This window comes from Leuciscus leuciscus (assembly GCF_965113295.1).
Source record: "Leuciscus leuciscus genome assembly, chromosome: 3".
NCBI classification, from domain to species: domain Eukaryota; kingdom Metazoa; phylum Chordata; class Actinopteri; order Cypriniformes; family Leuciscidae; genus Leuciscus; species Leuciscus leuciscus.
In genome coordinates, this window is record NC_138727.1 from 40,178,921 (window position 1) to 40,193,860 (window position 14,940).

General features: G+C 38.1%; 2 protein-coding genes across 2 annotated transcripts in view; both read right to left on the reverse strand.

The window, feature by feature from the left end:
• Nucleotides 1-5,274, reverse strand: part of tacr3a (tachykinin receptor 3a) — a 33,052-nt gene extending 27,778 nt beyond the window's left edge. The window contains exon 1 of the mRNA XM_082164903.1: nucleotides 4,557-5,274. Coding sequence (XP_082021029.1) covers nucleotides 4,557-4,924 — 368 coding nt within the window. The 5' untranslated portion in view covers nucleotides 4,925-5,274. The remainder of the gene's footprint in view (nucleotides 1-4,556) is intronic.
• A 1,094-nt stretch (nucleotides 5,275-6,368) lies between these two features.
• LOC309495239 (uncharacterized protein) lies at nucleotides 6,369-12,862 on the reverse strand. Its single transcript, XM_082164912.1, has 6 exons — nucleotides 12,732-12,862; nucleotides 12,561-12,631; nucleotides 11,936-12,473; nucleotides 10,316-10,462; nucleotides 10,178-10,231; nucleotides 6,369-7,807 (listed from the first exon to the last, which is right to left on the reverse strand). Exons 3-6 carry the CDS (start codon nucleotides 12,369-12,371, stop codon nucleotides 7,554-7,556), a joined length of 891 nt encoding a protein of 296 aa, XP_082021038.1. The 5' UTR covers nucleotides 12,372-12,473; nucleotides 12,561-12,631; nucleotides 12,732-12,862; the 3' UTR covers nucleotides 6,369-7,553.
• Nucleotides 12,863-14,940: the final 2,078 nt, after the last annotated feature.

Genomic DNA, 14,940 nt, shown 5'->3' on the forward strand with positions numbered 1-14,940 from the left:
TTTTCTTTTTCTTTTTTTCTCGTGTTTTCCGTTGTCTAATATAATTCCCTTCTTGCAGTAACTATGTTTTGGTTGCTAAAAATAACAACACCATTTTCCATATAATAAAGGGGTTATTTCACACATTTTGTTGTTGTTGTTGTTCTTGTTCCCAGAGGTTCTCTTAATAATATTAGTAAAGGTTTTGGGATCAAAATCAGTCATTATATAGCTTTTTATGACCAAATTCCATTTTTCGTCCTTCAGTATAAAATGCCTTTGATAAGGCTGCATTAGATTGTGACAGGATCCGAAAATAAATCACACTGAAATATGTAGCACAGACTATCATACTTACTTGAATAGGGACCTTGGATCAAGTCTCTTTTGCAGTTTTAGTTTCAATAAATGGTCTACTGTTTTCATAGTATTTTGGATTTGGATTTTAATTAGCAATATTTCTAATATCTCAAAATACCAAACGAAAGATTGATTTGAGGACGATAGAACCATTTTACTTGAATTTACAGTACCTCTGCTTTTACAGTGAAAAAAAAAATGTTTATAAAAGCCTTTATAAAAGGACTCAAAACAAGTCGTCTATTCTGAATAAATTAGTATGATATCAGAATTGATATCAGCTCATCAAATGCCACCTCATCTTTTAAGCATATTTGTACATACAGAAAACACTTCTGTATGTTGACTGAATAATAGCTTGCTATGTTGATTTTAGAGTGATCTCCATTCATATTAATGAGCATTATATCTGATTACCCTGACATTTAACTAAGTCATAGCTGGTTCATGTTGAGAGAAGCACAGGCATCAGGCCATGAGCTTCAGGAATCAGTCAAAATCAAAAGTTATTTTCACCCATTATTTTCACTTGTGCAATGTGACAACTCACTTTCTGAAAAATAATTGAAAATAATTGACCGAAGTAAGTACCCAAATACAGTACACTGATATGTGCACACTGTGCTGAACTAATCATCCAAATCTGAAAGGTTACTGATGAAGTTCAAAAGTCCCATATAATATGCATTATTTTTGCATTATTTAGTTAGTGAGATTTTAGTCTAATCAGAGGAAAATTAAGGAAATATCAGCAGGGTGCTGAGAGGAAAAGAATGATTAGATGGCACAGCATGACGTAAAGGGATGAGACGGCAGCAATGTTCTCAAAATAAATATATAAACATTTCCACATTTACCTACGCAGATTATGCATCCTAAAGACCTGGACGGATTCGGCGGTAAAAATACTTTAAACTTCTTAAAAGTTCCAAAGCATTGCTTGTGGCAAAATGACTCAACTCAGACAGCACTGAGACTCTCAGAACCTTGTGGCTTCTAAACTGCAGTTCTCCTATCAGTTGAACTCATTCACATTCATTTGAATTGTTCTTTTAAAATCTCGATTTCAAATAACTGCATCTGATTAGAGGCAAGGACAGATCAAGATCAATGAGCGCCATAGAAGCACAAGCTCTCTGGTAGTGCTAAATGCAAGCTATTTGTCTCTCTCTCTGTTGATTCTGTTCATGGAGAGAAGAATTCATTTACAGTTGAATTTGTGCGCATCCCTTTCACTATCTAATAAGTTTGGGCCAAATTAATTGTATGGAGCACAGTAAAATAAAGCCAATAAGGCGACCCACTCCATGTAAAATAAAAGTGTTATTAGGCTACATAATTTTATATATTTTTTTGAGAGAGATGCAGCATCACTTGACTAAAAATAACATTACCTTCCAAAGGATCCTAATGCTAGGAAAGTGGTTATTTATTTTCAAATATGTGAATGTCTCAGTAGAGCATTATTTGTTTATTCTGTACTTTCATCATTTGTTTATTTCACTGTGTATTCTTTGGTTAATTAGTCGCAATTTCGACACAGACTTTGCAGACAGGTTTTAGTGTAAGATATGTACAGTACATGACACTAGTGCCACGACATGTACTGTAAGTAACCGTGTTAGTTCTAATGCCTGACCTGTGATCAGTGATTTCTGATATGATTCATTTACAGTCAGATGTTCTATGTCTCAAAATAATTTATTGCTGGTTATGCGTCCGTAAATCAAGCCAGTGACTAAACGGTCAACTTCGCATTGTTCTCTTAGTAGCATGAAAATAAGCTATCTAAATTGTAATTTAATTGTATACAGAAAGCGATCAAAGAACACTCTCTTTATAATCGCTGAAGCTGTCAAGCAAGATTATCAGTGACTGAGTTCTGGACTCTCGCAAAAAACTCCCATTATAATCCACTGAATCTCTTATTTACATCATGTTTTCATTGTTAGCTATGATGAAAGCATTTGTGAGAAATCGAATGCTTAAATCGAGCTGCAATGATGAGATCACTGCATTCATGCGCTCAACAGACATGTCTGTCATCAGCTACAATGCTCATCGCTGCAACCTTTCATGCGACGGAAGTAGATCTAAATATAATGCTATTGTGGCAAGCAGGACTATTTCTAATTGCTGGAGTGTTTGCTAATGAGCGCCACCTGCGCGCCGCACTGGTCTTGAGTTTCTCAAGGACTACTGCTGCACACACATAAACAAAACAAAATGTAAAGTCCAGGCCTGGTCCTCTCTCACCCTTCACTGTCGTCACTCCTCCTTTAATGCTTCTGAAGCTCCTCCGTGAGAAACTCGAGACCGGTGCGGCACGCAGGTGACGCTCATTAGCAATCACGCCAACCTGCTTGCCACAGCTTTAATCAACACTTTTCACGATTAGTTAAAAAGCTGTAATAGTAAAATCGTAGTAAAAGATTTTGAGAGTTTCATGTGGAACACTATGCAAAGATGTTAGCCAATCACAGCAGTGGGCGTTTACACTGAAGTCTCACAGCAGACACGCCCCTTCAAACAGAGCATTCAAATCAGAGGGCTACAATCAGGATAGAAAAGAGCCTTTTATTTCTAAATTATGACAATTTTTAATGTAAAAATCATACTAACATTAAAAGTGCACCTCAGGAAACATTCTGATATAATAAGAAAAATGCCACTCATGACTCCTTTAAAGCTACACTGTGTAGGATTTTCTGCCATCTAGGAGTGAAATTGTATATGACTACCAACTGAATATTACTTTCTAGCCCCTCCCATTCCGAGGGCGTTTTAACTTCTACGGTGGCCGTATTATTTCAAATCTGCCGGCAGTCATGAGTAATCTCCCCCTCGCATTTGTCACGGTGCCACTGAGTGTTAAAACGCGAAAGGCGAAGCTTGAATTTCCAGGTATGTCCCTCTTTGTCTAATGTATTTTCAAGATGGATGCGCAACATGGCTTCCGCCATTCGAGCGACTCGCTCGAATGTATTCTAAATTGCAGATTATACACTTACGAGAATACTTAATTAGTTGGTTGAAGTGATTACACATTAATGAGAATGTATAATTTTGAAAGAACAAAGTGTTTTTTGCTAAAAATCTACTTAAAATATTACACAGTGTAGCTTTAAAGAATATCACTGATTTATCATCAAAACTGAATCAGTTCAATTTTGAGCTTTTTTAACTCAGGCTAAGAATTTTGCCATAAAATATTGTTTATGAATGTGGTTTCAATTGCCGGTGTGTGATTTGATTTCCAAGAACATAATGAATGTGCATCTGCACCTGCAAAGACGCCCCCTGAAGGTGCTGTTAGAAGAGCTCAGCGATCCACAATCATTGTGCAGCCATTTACTTCAAGTCAACCATTCTGTGTAAGAAGGATTGCCTGAGGCACTTTTCCCAGTCAAGAGAATTGACACATAAATAACTGTTTAAACCAATCTAAACTGAATCTGTCAAGTCTATATAAATACATATCAAACGACAGTTTTAAAGTGTATATAACTCTTCCAGAGACTGTAAAAAAGAAAAAATGTGTCATTAAAAGGCTAAAATACTTGGATTTTTTTTTTTTTTTTTTGGCCTTTTATTTATTTATTTTAAAAGCAGTAAGGCATATTAGTTTTATTATGGAAATAGTGTTGTCAGTGTGACAAAGTCACCATGAAATCAAAATAGACTATTCTTATTTTTATATGAATATTGCAGGGTTTTTTTGTTGTTATTTTTACCGTTTTTTTTTCTGTACACATAAAAAAAATTTTTTTTTACAATTCATGTGCCCTCCCAATCTTTAATCAAAATAGCTTCCCCTCAATCTTGCAGCAACATCACTTCTCTGATGACGCGTTACTGGCATGAGGGCGGGACAACCTGTCACTCACATGACTTCAGTCACAGCAATAGCAAACCACTGCAACGATCCAGCAATCCAATCATTTCCTGATTGACATTTTTGATGTGGCAAAATACATTGTATGTGTAAAAATTAAATAAAATGTTTTTTTGCTAGATAGTTAAACTACATTTTAGGGTCATTAAATACTTTTTTTTTTGTAGGAAAAAAAAAAACATGAAACGTGAAACCATTATGATAAGAAATGTTGCATTAAAAAAAGGTTAGACCTATTGCGATGTATTAATGAAAGCATGCATTACAACAACATTTATTGAGTTCTCACAGTGATTTAATGTTAACTTTGCATGTACTCTACCTGTCGACTGCTATTGCGCTCATGGAGTAAATGCTTGCAAACACGGAGGTGACGGGGAAAAAGTTGTGAAATTTGCAGTAGGCTTCTCCAAAATACCAATCATTGTGCGCGGCATAAACAAAATTAATCAAAGTGTTGAAGGCGGCCATCGATGCGTCTGAAAACGCCAGGTTGAGCAGAAAGTAATTGGTTACGGTTCGCATCCGCTTGTGAGCCAGAATGATCCACATGACGATCAGATTCCCGAACACCGCGATCGCTAGGATGGAGCTGTACGCCACAGACCAGAGCGCGATGCGCCACGGCGGCTGCACGAACTGGTTTGTAAAGTTCCCCGTTAGGTTAGATCCATTTTGTGGAGGTTCCATGGCGAAAATGTGCAGAAATCTTCTGATATACAATACCTGAAGTGTACTGGAGACCGCGCGCGATGCACACTGTTCCAAGTCCTTTGCTCAAGCGGAAAACGGCAACATGTCACTTAGAAATGGTCGATTTGGTGGGATTCGATGCCAAATGGACCGACTGACAAATTCTCTAGTCTTTTCTATCGATACGTAAATCGCTTATAAGTTCTTAAAGGCGCGTGGTTGTCTCCTGACTCCTGTTGAACGCAGCCACGAGCGCAACACACTGTAGTCAGATGCAGAGCCATGCACAATGTGACAAGTGGACTAAGTAGTGCTACTGGGAGAGAGCGTGATCGATTGATTCACGGCGTAGAGTTAAAGTACAGACAAGGACAAATTGGACTGAATACTGAATTGAATCAATAAGTAAAACACATTTGCGAAACAGCTAGGTCAATGCCCAGTAGTTCAGGAAAAACACACCAGCATCTATATGCAGAGCCTGTTGTGCCAAAAAAGAAAGAAAAAACCGCTGTTATAGTAGGCTATTAATTTCGTTATCATACATGATGGCTCATGGTCCTTATTTTGTGTGCATTATTAAGCCATTATTTAAAAACAAATCTCAACATGTGGTTACTCAACAAAAAAGATAGACTGTGATTTTTACTTTGGTTTTGGTGCAATTCAAACAAATGAAAGATAAATTAATAGGCGTAATTTGCGGGTGGGACATGTCATCATTCAGAGAATCTCAGGACGGATAATATATTTGTATTATAGTACGGATGAAACTATCACGTTAAACATGAATATGTCGATAAATTAAATTGAAATTGATTTCTAGACATTGTAATGTTATTTTTTTTCTGCAATTGTTATTGTACATATCTGATCACACACACACACACACACACACACACACACACACACACACACACACACACACACACGGTTGTTTGGCTATATTTTGAGGACCTCCATAGATGTAATGGTTTTTATACAGTACAAACCTAAGTTTTACAATCCTTTGAAGACATTTGGTCCTCAAAAGAATAGCTAAGCAGCATGCCAACACACACACACACACACACACACACACACACACACACACGCGCGCGCGCGCGCGCACACACACACACACACACACACACACACACACACACACACACACACACACACACACACACACACACACACACACACACACATACTGGTTTATGTGGATTAGCCAGACTTTTTCTCCAAACAGGCCCGGTGGTGGTTTAGATGGACTACCCTTTCCTGAGGTCCTAGAGCTATGAGAGTTAGATTAAAACACTCAAAAAAATTTGGAAAAAATTCAGGACACTTTAGACTTCAGATACACCCTTCAGAGCGTGATACACACCACCCTAAAACTATTGTGGTTTATAGAGACAGTTCTCTTTTTGAAGAATATGTGACTTATAAGGACCAAAACAAACATTATTGGGACTTTAAAGGGACAATGACGTCACTTGCTCATTAACATAAATACACATTAACATAAATACACATTAACCTGACACCACCAAGCATTAATGGGACTTGAATTATTATTTTATTGCACAACTCTAACATCACCATTGTTAGTTGGTGACACTGACTAACAGCCAGATAACAGCCTGTAAGAGCTAAACAATAGATTGTCACACAACACCAGTGCCATGACAATGAGAATGGAGCAAAAAAGGTAAAATAAGTCATTCTTACCCAACTTCAAAAGACCCATGGTTGCTCATAACAAAAAATAAAAAAATATATAAAATAAAATAAAAGCTGTTTTACAGTTTGCTTTTGTGACGGCCTCTATTTAAAACATTAAAGGAACTTTGGACTTTTGGGACTTTAGCTTATTCGTCGTATCCCCCAGAGTTAGATGAGTCCACACACCCCCTTCTCATCTCCGTGCGTGCCGTAACTCTGTCTGACGCTCCCACCGCTAGCCTAGCTTAGCACAAAGACTGGAGGTAAACGGCTACAGCTAGCATACTGCTCCCAATAAGTGACACAATAACGCCAACATTCTCCTATTTACATGTTGTGATTTGTATAGTCACAGCGTGTACAAATAACAAGGTCACATGAGACACAGCCATCTTCTAACCGTATACATACTGGGAACTATATTCTCAGAAGGCGAAGCACTGCTACTGCGGAAGGATTTGCTCGCAGGACCTGAGAAGCCCGTGGTGAGGAGCAGAGAGTTCGCTCAGAGGGTTGTGCTAATCACTCCAGCCAGCAGTGCTTCGTCTTCTATATAGTTAATTCTATGAGAATATAGTTCCCAGTATGTATACGGTTAGAAGATGGCTGTGTATCATGTGACCTTGTTATTCATACACACTGTGACTATACACATCACAAAATGTAAATAGGAGAATGTTGGCGTTATTCTGTCACTTATTGGGAGCAGTATGCTAGCTGGAGCCGTTTACCTCCAGTGTTTGTGCTAAGCTAGGCTAGCGGTGGGTGCGTCAGACAGAGTTACGGCATGCACAGAGATGAGAAGGGTGTGTGTGGACTTGTCTAACTCTGGGGGATACGGCGAATAAGCTAAAGTCCCAAAAGGTCGGCGTGTTCCTTTAACACAAACATAGAAACACCACCACAATTGTCAGTGTATTTAAATCTTTTCTTTTTCTGACTGCCTCTTTGCAGCTATTCCTCTATTTCGAACAAAGTCCCTTATATTTTGCACTGTTCTTTGTGCCAACACGGGGTCTTCCACCAGTTTGCAGTGACTGCATTCAGTTTTGGTGGCCAGTTTTCCCCTGCTTATATGACCTTTGAAGTGTCGCATTACTGCAGCGACCTCAGCCTTAGACCACACTTTCTTTGCCACTCTTCTGGATCCATGTTCCTCATCAGCATACTTCCCTGGAAGATAGGCAAACAAAAATGAATAGATCACTAAATGTGTTGTCCAGTTTAAGCCATCAAAACATGAGGTCAGTTAATGCCACAGTTGACAAGAAATTGCAGTTTACTTTTCTTAATTCACTTTGGGTATCAGTTGGTGTCTCACTCGATGTGATTTCACCAACTTTACTAGCCCACATTAGAGTGCGGACAATATGGAGTATTATTAGAATGTCTGCTGTTCATCTATTTATGTGGCCAAACCTTTTGCTATTTGAATTAATTGCAGTAAGTAATACTATAATTAGTAACGTGTCTTAAGTAATTTTGGCATTGTACTTTAACACACCGTATTTTAATTGAAACCAAGACTATGGGGTTTAAGGTCTGATTCTCAGTTTAAATCTGATTTCATAAGGTTAACTAAATAGTGTTGGAACTTGGTCTGAAAGTTTAGTCTTGATATTGAAACTGTACGTAACAATCAGCTTAATACTACTTTTAACCTCTTAATCTTCCAGATTTTGTGGCATGTTGTGACTCAGTCATCAAGACCAATTCATTTTTAGTCTTTTAACCAACTTGCTAAAAAGAGAATTAATAGAACATACTCATGGGCAATCAAGAGAACATGTGAAGAGGAGGTAACTTTACTTTTACCTCAAATTCAGTATACATTTCCTGATAATAAAGTAAGTGTATATGCTCCCTTGCAGACAAGATGTTTTGTACAAATGCAGTAGAGTTAAATTTAGGGCTATTCATTTATATCTCTTTCTTTAAGATTACTCTTGCATTTTGATAGTTGAATACATCACAAAGACGTGCATAATAATGTTAAAGGGATACTTCACCGTTTTTTCATATTAAACTATGTTATTCCCTTAACTAAGACGAGTTGATGCATACCTCTCTCGTCTCAGTACGTGCACTTAATCGCACTGGCGCGCGGCGACACTTATAGCACTTAGCTTAGCCCAGTTCATTCATTAGGGACCAAACAGAAATGAAGCTAGAAGCGACCAAACACCTCCACGTTTTCCCTATTTAAATACAGTTACACAAGTAGTTACATGACCAAGTATGGTGACAAAATAAAACATGGCACTTTTCTAAGCGGGTAAAAAGGATAACTATAATGTATGGCGGAATAGCACTTGGGACTCAAGAGCACTTCGACTTGGCGCAGTAAAAAGTCACGCTTGAAAAATCCTCTCCCTCTCACTTCTGTCATTAGAACCAACGTGACTTTTTACCAGAGGCAGACAGAGTACACAGCTTCATTACTTGAGTAAAAGTACAGATACACCTTGCTAAATTTTACTCAAGTACAAGTAAAAGTACTACAGTCAGATGTCTACTTAAGTAAAAGTACTGAAGTACTTGTTTTTAAAAGTACTTGAGTATCAAGAGTACAAGAGTACATTTTCTAAATATTGCATTACTACTGCCACAGTGCTTACATTGGTAAACACAGCAAACACTTGAAGCGAAAACTATCATTAACTTGTTCAGAAAATTGAAATAGTCTGGCGAGGTGGGGCCACGGGTTGGCACATTCCCGGGACGGACCTGCTGCGTCTTCATCCATTGTTTCATCCATGGTTTCGTCTCTTATCTAAATCTGACCATGGAGTTGACCTTTGGCGGAAAGCTGAAGGTGATTGCTGATAGGCTGTCCCAATCAGTGGCGCCTACACAATCCAATCACGTTTGAGAGGGAAACAACAAATTGAGGGTTTCCGAGATTTTTCTTTTTCTTTTTTAGAAGTAACGGGTACTCACGGTTATGGATAGAAATGTAGTGGAGTAAAGAGTACAATATTTGCCTCTCAAATGTACTTGAGTAAAGTCATGAGTACTCCCCAAAAATGATACTCGAGTAAAGTACAGATCCCTCAAAATTGTACTTAAGTACTGTACTCAAGTAAATGTACTCCGTTAATGTCCGGCTCTGCTTTTTACACCTAGTCGAAGTGCTCCCAGTGCTATTCCGCCATACACTACAGTTATCCTTTTTACCCGCTTAGAAAAGCGCCACGTTTTATTTTGTGTCACCATACTTGGTCGTGTAACTGTATTTAAATAGGGAAAACGTGGAGGTGTTTGGTCGCTTCTAGCTTCATTTCTGTTTGGTCCCTAATGAATGATCTGGGCTAAGCTAAGTGCTATCAAACTGTCGCCGCGCGCCAGAGCGATTGAGTGCACGCACTGAGATGAGAGAGGTATGCATCAACTCATCTTAGTTAAGGGAATAACAGTTTAATATGAAAAAATGGTGAAGTATCCCTTTAAGGGAGTTGGGCAAAATAAGAATCTCATTGTAGGGTATAAACCACTGTGTTTCTTCTGTGCATAGACAATAAACGTCTTGAATCTGAATCTTACCTTCAGAGGGAGGTACACTCTCACTTACTGTGGACGACACAAATGACACTGATCCTGTTGAAAACAATTTAACAAGTTACTTTTGTCACAGGAAAATATACATTTTATCAGCAGTGACTATGAATTGAGTTAACATACCAAAGTCTCCCATGTCATGGTCTTGCTCTGTGGTTGTAGAGTCAGAAACCATAGGCTCCACAGTTCCAAACTCTGATGCGGTGAGATCTGTGTTGCTGTCATCAGATTCGCTCCCACTGTCTTCAGCATCACTTAACGCAATCTCATCTGGAAAATGGCATTAGTAAAACTCAGAGGTGTAAAGAGTACTTGAAAACCATACTTGAGTAAAAAGACAGATACCTTGCAGCATAAATTACTCTATTACAAGTTACCAATACGAGTAAAAGTGATTAACAATACTTTAGTATTTTACTTCTACTAAATCTAGGCTCAAAGATGCACTAGTCCTTGACACCTGAGACAGGCAGGTGAAAATAAGAAACAATTGATTTGTAAAATGAGAAGTCATGTTTATTTTCTAAAATCTAAATAAAACTGAACACCTCAATAGTCTAATAAATCAGGGTCGACACAACAGCCTCTTAAAGGGATTTTTCACCCAAAAATGAAAATTCTGTCTTCATGTAGTCAACCTCAAGTTGTTCCAAACCTGTATTTCTTTGTTCTGCTGTACACATAGATAGATATTTTATATATTTTTAACCAAGCAGATCTTGCCAGCCATTGACTAGTACAGCAGAACAAAGACAAGTTTGGAACAACCTGAGGGTGAGTAAATTATGACAATTTTCATTTTTGGGTGAACTATCTATTTAAACGTCTACAAACTCTCAAGTCTCAGTTAAGCTCAAGTGCACAAAAAGGCCACACGTAAACCAATATCCTTCAAAAAGGCCTTGTCAATATGGTGGATAAAATTTTTTTATGTTAAGTCAAATTAAATAGTCAAAGTCTACTTGCACTGGATGTGCTGGTTTTGGACTCATCACTGGCTGCAGTCCTGACTTCATCTAAATCAAACGTCTGCGATTTAGCACCTACTAATGCACTCGCATTCATGTAAAGTAGACTTGTTGACAAGTTTGGGTGAGTAAGGGCAAAACGCACAAGATATAGTTCAGTCAATGCCACTTAGATGGAAATATCACTTCTTTATAGCAAAAACAAACTGCTGCAGAAAAAGTTAGGTGCCATGCAAAATGTAATTTGTAATTGCATAACTTTTTGGCTACTTTGTAGTTGTACTGTTACTAATTACATTTACTCAAATAGTTTACAGCTCTGGTAAAACTCTCATAAATAGCTGGACATAAAAATCTGTGGTTGAAATAGCCACATCAAATAAGGAAAAGATAGTACTTGGTTTTGTACTTGCCACTTTTTGCAAAGTAACTATTTTTACTTGAGTAGTTTTGAGCTATTATACCTGCGTTTATGTTTAATGTGGTCCATGAGCACATAAGATAAATGATTACACAATCTGATATTAGGTTCATATTTAAAGTAATTCGACTGCACCTACACAAACATAATTTTGAATTACTGTCCAGCCATACTGTAGACTTAAGTTTATATTTCTGAATAGTAGTCCTCGACTCATACTTGGACATGAAAGGTGATTTTTTTTTTCTTGGAAAGGGATGCTGACTACGCCAAGTCTAGATGATTATAAATTAACATTCAAAGGAAAAAACAAAAACTCAGATAATATCTACAAGGGCTAATTTCTGTACAAACCTTCAATTTCAATCTCATCCAGTGACTTCCCCTGCATGCTGGAAAGGTTTCCTTTCTCCATTGACAAAAGGAGTTTGGAAATCTTAGCCAGTTGTGTTGTGGGAACTGGTAATCTGTAGAAGTCGCGGTGAACACGGATGTCGTGACCCAGGAAATCTGCAACCTGATCAAGTTCATTGTGTTTTAAATTAAGGACTTGTGAGAGTGTGGCAACATGTTTCCTGAGTTGCGTTGACCTAAGGTACTCAGGGTGCTTTGCTCCACACTGGCTTGCATGAACATGCAAACAATCATGTCCTCTGTAGTGGCTCATTGACGTTGGTCTTGCAAACAGGAAGACATTTATGGCACAAATGCCACATTCAGTTCTTCTACTGGCAAGTAGTGACAAAGCATATTCTGACTCTGAATCAGGTATGTATTCCTTGTCAGACATGTCCTCAGCATCATCAGATGATATTTGGTCCAATTCTGGATGTGGAATTTTGTCCTGATCTGACAGCAGTTCATCCTCAGAAGCCTTAGGAGACTGCTGCGCCTGAATTGGTGAGAAAGCAAATTATTTGACATGGTGATTGAATCTTATAGCCAGTTCAAGTTCAACACTCACTTAGTAGATACTCACCTGTGCTGTGCTGTTAAAGTCATCTCTTTTAATTTGCTTGAGGCAGGATTTATGCCAGACCCCTGAACAAACTGGAACACATTTGAGTAAAATAATGTTAACACTGCAGGTCTATTTAAGTGGTTAGAGCACAACACATTACACTCTATACTAATTCACTAAATATCTAACCTGTGCATCGATAGCCAAGCCACTTGAAGGAAGATACGGGTCCCACACAACGAACACACTTGTCCAAGGAGGATACTGTTGCGCACACAAGGCGGTGTTTTTGACACTGTTGGCGAAAAATTTAATTGTAGTATTTATTTATGCCACATAGTTTGGACAAAGATATTTTATATTTACGCCACATAGTTTGGACAGAAAGATATTTCATATTTACATGTCGATATCCAATCATTTTAAATCCAATACCAATGTGACATTTAATTTACCTCATACATATGATTACCCTTTTATTGCATTTTGTTATTTATAGCGTATCTTATTTATATGCAGCTTATTTAAAGCATATCCTATATGAAGATATACCTTCTTCATATTTTTAAATTGTAGATGGGGAATATGTAGTTAGCCTCAGTGCCAGGAGCTGACTTCTTGTAGCCCAGTATAACTAATAGGGTGCCTATCCATTACATGTAACCAAACATCTTAGAATTCACATTTAACCAACATACAGATCCAATGCAGGCAGTCCAAGTGTTCTTAAAAACCAAAGTGACGCCTCTGGGGACGGGACCCTCTAAACTGTATGGACCTCCCAAGTCATATTTGGGTGGGGTTCAGTGTTAGATACACATACACTCAGATATTATACTGACTGTCCTTCCATTCCATTGTCCACATAAAGCATGTTCTACTCAGGTGACTACACACACACACACACACACATACACTCAGATATTATACTGACTGTCCTTCCATTCCATTGTCCACATAAAGCATGTTCTACTCAGGCGACTGTCCACATAAAGCATGTTCTACTCAGGTGACTACACACACACACACACACATACACATACACTCAGATATTATACTGACTGTCCTTCCATTCCATTGTCCACATAAAGCATGTTCTACTCAGGCGACTGTCCACATAAAGCATGTTCTACTCAGGTGACTACACACACACACACACACACATATATTGAAATAGGTTGACAGATTTAACATTTTGCCACAAATAAGTTGTACATCAAATTTAATTTACCTCTCCAACCTTGGTGAGTGGGAATTCACATTTAACCAACATACAGATCCAATGCAGGCAGTCCAAGTGTTCTTAAAAACCAAAGTGACGCCTCTGGGGACGGGACCCTCTAAACTGTATGGACCTCCCAAGTCATATTTGGGTGGGGTTCAGTGTTAGATACACATACACTCAGATATTATACTGACTGTCCTTCCATTCCATTGTCCACATAAAGCATGTTCTACTCAGGTGACTACACACACACACACACACACATACACTCAGATATTATACTGACTGTCCTTCCATTCCATTGTCCACATAAAGCATGTTCTACTCAGGCGACTGTCCACATAAAGCATGTTCTACTCAGGTGACTACACACACACACACACACACATATATTGAAATAGGTTGACAGATTTAACATTTTGCCACAAATAAGTTGTACATCAAATTTAATTTACCTCTCCAACCTTGGTGAGTGGGCCGAGCTCTGGACTAGTCTGATTCGGGTGGCTGACGGCTGTATGGGTGCACTTGCTCTCAGTGGTCAGCTGTAGAAGATCAAACAGAGACAAAGGACAATAAAGAGAAAGTCCTGGGAGCGTGATACTAGAGAGGACATTTGACATCTGAATAAAAAAAGAAACCATTCTAGTGTTGACAGAAAGACAGAGGAAAACCTTGCTTTAAAACTCACTGACAACTTTTCTGATATTAACAATCAAGTGCAAGATATTAATAAAAATCTATCTTTTGTGAGGACATACCTCTTCAGTATCATCAGTTGTGGAAGGGGGATTTGTGGTACAACACATCTTTGGAGACATTTCATCATCAAGGCCCTGTAAAAAGGAAAAAACAAACAAAAAATATTGTAGACCGTGGACTATGAAAACTACACTGATGAACACATTTGTGTTCACCGCGACTTCTACAGATTACCAGTTCCCACAACACAACTGGCTAAGATTTCCAAACTCCTTTTGTCAATGGAGAAAGGAAACCTTTCCAGCATGCAGGGGAAGTCACTGGATGAGATTGAAATTGAAGGTTTGTACAGAAATTAGCCCTTGTAGATATTATCTGAGTTTTAGTTTTTTCCTTTGAATGTTTGAATGCAGCTTATTTAAAGCATATCCTATATGAAGATATACCTTCTTCATATTTTTAAATTGTAGA